This window comes from Egretta garzetta, unplaced genomic scaffold (genome assembly GCF_000687185.1).
Source record: "Egretta garzetta isolate BGI_Z169 unplaced genomic scaffold, ASM68718v1 scaffold118, whole genome shotgun sequence".
NCBI lineage: Eukaryota > Metazoa > Chordata > Aves > Pelecaniformes > Ardeidae > Egretta > Egretta garzetta.
The window spans coordinates 1002545-1009930 of NW_009260484.1; the positions used below are offsets into that span (position 1 = coordinate 1002545).

At 40.8% G+C, this 7386-nt stretch overlaps 1 protein-coding gene across 1 annotated transcript; it reads left to right on the forward strand.

Annotated features, from left to right (window-relative positions):
• The first annotated feature begins 799 nt into the window (after window positions 1–799).
• Window positions 800–6893, forward strand: RBM34 (RNA binding motif protein 34). Its single transcript, XM_035899686.1, has 9 exons — window positions 800–939; window positions 1347–1566; window positions 2100–2159; window positions 2717–2760; window positions 3247–3330; window positions 3548–3611; window positions 3716–3758; window positions 5739–5857; window positions 6570–6893. Exons 1-9 carry the CDS (start codon window positions 800–802, stop codon window positions 6891–6893), a joined length of 1098 nt encoding a protein of 365 aa, XP_035755579.1.
• The last annotated feature ends 493 nt before the right edge of the window (window positions 6894–7386 follow it).

The window sequence follows — 7386 nt, forward strand, 5'->3', positions numbered from 1 at the left end:
CGGTTGCCGGTGTGCCGAATTAATGGCAACCTAGGAAATAATTGTAGGGGGCCTCTAGCATTTGGGGTTTTTTCAAGTTAATTTCTTACAATTTTTTTTTTAAGAAAAATAAGAAAAGAAAGCATACAGAAATAGTGGAGAAAGCATCGGAAGACCAGAGCTTGTCTGCCGTGCAAGAACCTCCTAAAAAACCAAAGACAGACAGAAAGAAGGAACTTTCAAAAGCAGAGGAAAAAATGGCAAACAGGTGAGCAGGTGATACCTCTTTATAGCCAGATTAAAGAACCAACGTCGAGATTAATGATAAGATTATGAGTTCAGTGAAATAATAAAGTTCTGTTCTACTTTTCATCTTGAACCTTGTGTTTAAGAAGATTATTTTTAAGAATATGGTTAAAATTTTCTGTAGTTTGTCCCAGAAGGTAGTAAAAACTTCCAACTTCTTGAAGTTCTAGTTCCACAAAGTGCACATCCCCAGTTGGAGAGCTAGCAGGTCTAAAGGCCGTAGCTTTAGACAAAGAAGTTCTCTCTGGCATGGGGTGAGGCTTTCTAACTGTAGCTGGCTTCACCCAGCAGCCTGTCAGCTGCGGGAGCAGAGGCGGATTCAGCCGCAGGAAGGTGCTGGGCGGCATTTGCTGTCCCCAGCGCCCTCACTCTCTGCTGTGACACAGAGCCACGCTGTTATGCGTCCTGTTCCCTTCAGTACTCAGGGTTGAGTCAAGATGCTGTTGGGGCAGGCACGAAGCTAGGCTCTGAGCGGTGAAGTTCAGTTTGCTTGCTTGCTTGGGGCTTGAGGCTAATGCCGTGTCCTCTCTCCCACCCTCTGCGTGGTTGCACCTGCCGTGCCTATGAAACTTTTGGTTGCTGTGTTGGCGTCGATAGTCTTCCAGAGGCTTTTCCAGGTCTGCTGGTTGTTCATGCTGTTACTGGCAAGTTTGGGTAGGTAGAGATTTGTTAGTGCACAGATGGATCTCACAGGATTGTCTGTTGTGAGTGTTGTGGATACTGGGAAGAATCAAATGTGTCCTTATTTGTAGTGTGCAAAGATGAATTCTTTCCTCCCCTTCAATTTTAGAGGATATCGAATGATTTAATTCTGAATTCTTTATTACACCTACTACATGGCAAATGCGATGTCCTGGGGACAGCAAGTAGTTTTCCCTATTACAGAATGGTCAGATAGGCTTGTTTAACACACGATAAGCCAAAATAACATTTGAAATTTTATGTTGAACCTAATTTAAAATGTAATTTAAATATTTATCTTGGAGGCTTCAGTTCTTTGACCTCAAGAGCCCTGGATTTTCTTGCAATCAGTTATAATTTGCTTGTCTCTTTCTGACAAGAGAGAGCGTTTTGGAGCGGGCAGACGAAGAGGAGGAGAAAAAATCGATTCAAACCAAAGCAAAGGAAAAAAAAGGAGCTTCTCATGCCATCACCAAAAGTATTGCTAATTCAGATACAGGCACTGCTGTGGAACAACACAAGAAAAAGAAGGTGGCTGATGAAATGGTAAACAGAAGAACAGTGTTTGTTGGAAACTTGCCTGTCAGCTGTACTGCTCAGGTACGTGAGTGGATTCTGTCAGCTAAAGGAGTGAAAAGAATTACAGCAGTCCTTAGTTTGAGGGGATGTTTCCAGCTGAGAAATCACACGTACTTGTGACTAAAATTGCTTTTGGGGAAAGTAGGAAATAACACTTGTTATCAGAAACCATTAGAGGCAATCTCTTTTGTTTTGCCACAGTTAGGCTTTTTACAGTGGTGGATGCAGTTGCTCTTTCTTTAGTAGAATTAGTTACTCTCTCAGTGAAAAATTACTTCATGAGAACTACAGTCACAAAGCTAGAGACTGCTTCTAACTTTGAATGCAAATAATACTTCGGATTGTTGCATAAACTGTGCAAAGTTTATACTTTTCTCCATAGTAAGTGGTATGAATTCAGTTTTGGCAATCTGTAGAATAAGAAGCTGCCACAAGAAACACAGGAACAGTTACAAATTACTTGCATATTTTTAGTAGCCCTTTAAAGGACCTTGTATAAGTAAAATGAAAATAGTGTAAAAAAAAATTGAATATTTTTAATATCTTCTCTTTAGATCCTGAAATCTCTTTTTAAAGAGTATGGACAAATAAAATCCATTCGATTCCGGTCTTTGGTAGGTTAATTCCTCTAATGTTGTGTAACCAAATTATGTTTCTGGTCTTAAAAGGTGGTATTCATTAGTTCAGAAGCGGGTTTGGATGTGTATTTTTTGCCATTGGAGGTTTTACCACAGAGGCACCACAGACGCACCTTTCCTTTCACCACATTTTACTCTTCCTGCAGCAGCAGCTCATACTGTCGGAGCTGTATTTTCTCTGTAAGAAGAATGCTTTTATTATTGCTCACTTAGCTAAGGGGTTACCTACCTGTTTTTAAATCATAGTCGCAAAGACACAGGGATTGTAAATCAGTGTGCTCTGTAAAATAGTTGAAGATAACAGTCCTGAAACTCAGGAAACGCGACAGATGAAGTCAAAGCAAGCTGTCGTAATTCTGAGGTCTTTCTGTATCATTTCTAGGAATAGCCAGTTGCATCATTTGCTCACTGTACTGGCTACATTGCTTTGGGAGGGAATGGTACCTGTCCGAATTCTTCTTTGCCTTCAAAAACAAATACTTGAGATAAATTAATGCTAGGCCTACTTAACTAAAGCTCTTTTTATCTTACAGGTTCCAGCAGAAGATACTTTATCCAAAAAGATAGCAGCAATAAAGTAGGTTCCTCTGTGAATTTTGTGCTTTATTTTTCAAGTCAAAAATAGTTTTTAAGTGTTGGTTGTTACCTATTTGACTATATTAATTTTTTTATTTTGTGTTTTTTTGACTTTTTTAATTACCTTTGTGTGTGCATAAGATTTCTTGACAAGTAAAATGTAATTATGTGCCTGGTATACTTGTAAGTAATTCATTATCTTGGGCTGCATTTCCTATGTTTTAGGAAGGAGGAAGAGGCTAATAGTCCTTAATTCCTTTGGATATATTTATAAGTTGAGGAAGCTTGATCAGGGTGCAGGTATAGACTGTATAAGATGTACAGTGAGACTCCCTTGGACATAAGGGGCTAGCATGACCTTTCAAGAGAAATAAAGTTGTTACTGTGCACAGAATAGGAGGAGGCATAAATGGGTTTAACAAGAGGTGTTTGTGCACTGCACACCATCAGAGTTATTTAAACAACATGTGTCTTTTTCATGTTCCAGGCATAAAGTGCACCCTAATGCGAAGTTCGTCAATGCTTATGTTGTATTTAAGGAAGAATGCGATGCCATTAAGGCTCTAAAAGAGTAAGTCTCAGTTTTTGTTCCTCATTCCCTGTTGAAGAGGTGGATTGACAAAGTGTTAAAAGATAAACTACCTCCTCTCTTTTGCTTTAATCACAATAAAATGTTTTTTCAAACTTAAAGTAAATTTGCTTTTGGAATAATGCTATGCAGTGACATTGCAAATTAAGGAACACTTACTCATTTTGGTTTTAAAACTTTTTGCTTTTGGCTACAAAAGAAATGGAAAAGAAATTGCTAGTGGATTTCACATCAGAGTTGACATTGCATCAAAAATGAGTTCGGTAAGTAAGATGTGCGACTAGAAAACCCCTCTTCTGTGGGTTTTTTGTTGCTTTTTTCTTTTGTAACAAAAAATGTACTGTCTTGTATCTCTTATTTTCTTTAGCATGACAATAAACGATCTGTATTCTTGGGAAATCTCTCATACGGTAAGTCTCCAGTGGATTGTTATGTATCGTTAGCATCTAAGGCATATGTTGACTTTAGGGTTTTTTATTTATTGTTATTTAGGGTAGCATGTTAAGGTAGCTAAATATATTTTGCTGGAATTAATTTTTCAAATAGCAGTTTTCTTAATTGAAACACCTACAGGGATTGTAAGTTTCTGGAAAGTTCTGCAGATTGTTTTCTTTATTGTAACTAGAACTGCCAGCGCTTTTTGTTCTTGTTGTTGCTTGATGTTTTATTTTTTTTTAAATAAATACTACTAAACTGCATAGGCCATAGCTTTCTAAACTGTTAAATGTGTACTGGTACCTGCTTGTGAACTACTTCCAAGTGACACGCAGCAATGGCTTCTCATTTTGATGGTGGTGTGAGCCACAGGGTGAGTGACTCTGTCCAGGCAGCAGTCAGCAATCTGTTGTTCATAGTGCAGAGGTGCTTACTGGGTAGTTGAGGTCCATGCTTGATGAATGTTCAGCTGCATCTGAGTAGACTGGAGAGAAGACAAAGGGATTGCCATCAGGTGTGGTCTGTATGGGGGTGTTAATGGAGTCGGGATGCTTGGGATGAGCATCTCACCTGTGGGTGCATGATACAGGGTGAAAGGCCTGACACAGAGCCGGTACTGTGGACTACTGACAGTAATGCTGAAACAAACAGGCTTTAGTCTTCAGCCTAAAACTTGATCTGTCTGAAAATCTGGATGGGTGACAAAGCTGATTGTGGTGAGCTTGTGTCTATACTGTATGTTCCTCTGTGCATCCTGCAGAAGAAAACAGGTTGGATATTTTCAGTGCTCTGAAAATGACTTCAGCAGCTTGAACCTTTCTCAGTGCATCTAAGCCCCTTGCTGTAATTAAACATTCTTATATAATTTCCCTGAGGGATCTGGGGTTGTTCAGCCTGGAGAAGGAGGCTGATTGGAGACTGTATTGCCCTCTACAACTGCCTGACAGGAGGTTGTAGCAAGGTGGGTGTCAGTCTCTTCTCCCAAGGAACAAGTGATAGGACGAAAGGAAATGGTCTCAAGTTATATCAGGGGAGGTTTAGATTGGATATTAGGAAAAAATTCTTCACTGAAAGGGTTGTCAGGCATTGGAACGGGCTGCCCAGGGAAGTGGTCAAGTCCCCACCCCTGGAGGTATTTAAAAGATGTGTAAATGTGGTGCTTAGGAACATGGTTTAGTAGGGGATAGGCACGTCTGGGCCTGATGATCTTGTCTTTTCCAACCAAATGATTCTATGATTCTATAAACCTGTACTATTAAATTCATCCCCTCCCCTTAGCAGAGATAAGATTCCATCTGTGTAAAGCATTTACTGTAGTATGAAGCATACCTATACAGAAAAGAGAATAACCTGTATTTTTGTATTGGTACATCACACTTGTCTGCTCATGTAGGCATGAGACTGAGAAAGCCTCACGCATCTGGCCATTATCGGAATAATCGCATAGCAACTGTGGTTGGAAATGGTAAATCCCTTTTCCCCCATTCAGCTAAAATTCACCACTCGCTTGATGAGCATTAGACTTCAAGAACTGCCAGCTCGCGCTCATTATCATCAGCATTAATTCTTAGATTCTGGCATAAGAAGGAGCTACAGAAATGTAGCACAAATCTTAATTTCCACTGTGTTCAAACCATAAATGAAATTATTTGAAAAATTTATTTCTCTCTCTGCCTTGGTGGTTCTTTGTGATTTATGTCGTGCTCTTCAAAGCTAGAGAATTGGTAACTGTCAAAGTAAGTAGCCCTTTATGAAGTCTGCATTGTTAACTTGCTGGAATTTTTCTGAACCACTGATATTTGTGTATCTATATATATTTACATGTTGCTATATATATTTAAATGTATATGGTTGTGTACCTGAATTGGTAAATATAAAATATCTGGATTTGGGCCAGGCTTCTAAAGCTGTGTGTCTGGCTGAAGAGGCATCTGTTTCGTTGTGCTTGTCTGCAGACATCAGTGACGATGCTGTGCGAGAACACTTTATTGTCTGTGGAGGTGTAGTAGCAGTGCGAATTGTGAGAGACAGAAACACCGGCTTGGGTAAAGGCTTTGGCTACGTTCTGTTTGAGGTATGTATGAACAGCATGCTTTGGGACACTGGGAATTCTGCAAAATCTGAATTGGGATTTGCCTTTATGCCCTTTTAATATTTTTTTTCCTTTTAGTAATTTTTTTGGATTTGTGTATGACGTTGTGTATGTTAAAAGTGGCTTGGAAGACCAGTTCTGTGGAAGCAGATACAAAGCAAACTATTTTAGGTTGTATGTAAACAAAGGTTGTAAAACATTGGGGTGAAAGAAATGAACTGTAAGGGAAAGACTTATAGGAGGGACAGACAGGTTTGCTTGGTGTAACTGCAGTGGTCTCCTATTTCTTCTGTGTCAAAATACGAGTGGAATTCTTTCCGGCAGCTGGTTTGCTTACTGGCTCTCTGTTTTGGATTCAGTGCAGCTTGCTTTCTTGTGACAGTCTCCCAGCCTCATCTTCCTTAGTTTATTTCCTGCAGCCCAATGCCTTTCCCCCCCAGTTTCTCCTGCCTCTGTCTTTCACCTCTTGCGTAAGCTGTTTTACAGCCCATTTTCAACGATCTGTGCCTCGATGCATGGGGCTATGTGGGCTGGTGTTTCTGAGCAGAGATGTTGTGTCATTCAATAAATAGAATAAAGAGCGCTCAAACTGTTGTAAAATCTTGCTTACAAAAATTAAAGGCAGGCAACTTTTTATTTGAAAGCAATTGACTGGAAGTAATGCTGCTTTTAAACTGAACGTCTGTTCTTGTAGAATACGGATGCTGTACATCTTGCTCTGAAACTCAATGACTCCCTTCTGATGGGAAGAAAGGTACGAGTGAAGCGCTGTGGAGAGAAGTGGAAAGCACCACAGAAAAGTCCATCTCAGTCTCGTGCTCCTAAGGACAGAGTTAATACCACATTAAAAAACAAGTGCTCTAATGATTCATTTGTTGGTGAAAAAGCAACCCCGTTAAAGAAGAGCACTAAACAAAAAAGCCTAAAAACCCTTCCTAGAAATAAAGCTGGGAAAAACAAACAGTCTTCTGATAAAAATCGAATGTATACAAATGTTCATTATTGTTATAAAGACTAATGTATACAAGAGTCTCCTGTCGTAAATTTTGTTGGCTAAGACAGCACCATAGTCCTTCGTAGTGTTCGCTCTGGGGTTTTTGGTGTCTCCCAGAAGGTGGCAGGAGGTGTGTGTGTCGGTACCCCGGTTGCAGTACAGGTGGGGTGGGATTTTATTGCTGTGTACCAGGAACGTGGCTCTAGCCCAGGTCCCACTGCAGAGGTTTAACCGAATTTGTTCTTTTGGAGCTGTGTAGAGTTACTCAAACTGTCGACGGAAGAAGCGGCTCGGGTGCAGGCTAAGCCTGCCATGATATGCAGACCGCTACCTCGTTAGGGCTTGGGTTTGCTTTTTTAAACTGCGACGCTTCAGCGGAGGAGACTTCGGCCTCTTGGGCGACGAGAAGCTGCTGCTCAGGCAGCGGTGTGACGTCTGGGTCGGGCCTTCTCGCACCTCGCAGCCGGCGGGTGCCTCCCTGGGCCGGGCAGGGGCCGATCGCTCTGCGTGCCGGCCG

Coding starts and splice junctions, on each gene's coding strand:
- RBM34 (XM_035899686.1), top strand. CDS start 800: ATGCCGTGTCCTCTCTCCCACCCTCTGCGTGGTTGCACCTGCCGTGCC. Junction 2,160..2,716: donor CCATTCGATTCCGGTCTTTG/GTAGGTTAATTC, acceptor TTTATCTTACAG/GTTCCAGCAGAAGATACTTT. Junction 2,761..3,246: donor AAAAAGATAGCAGCAATAAA/GTAGGTTCCTCT, acceptor TTCATGTTCCAG/GCATAAAGTGCACCCTAATG.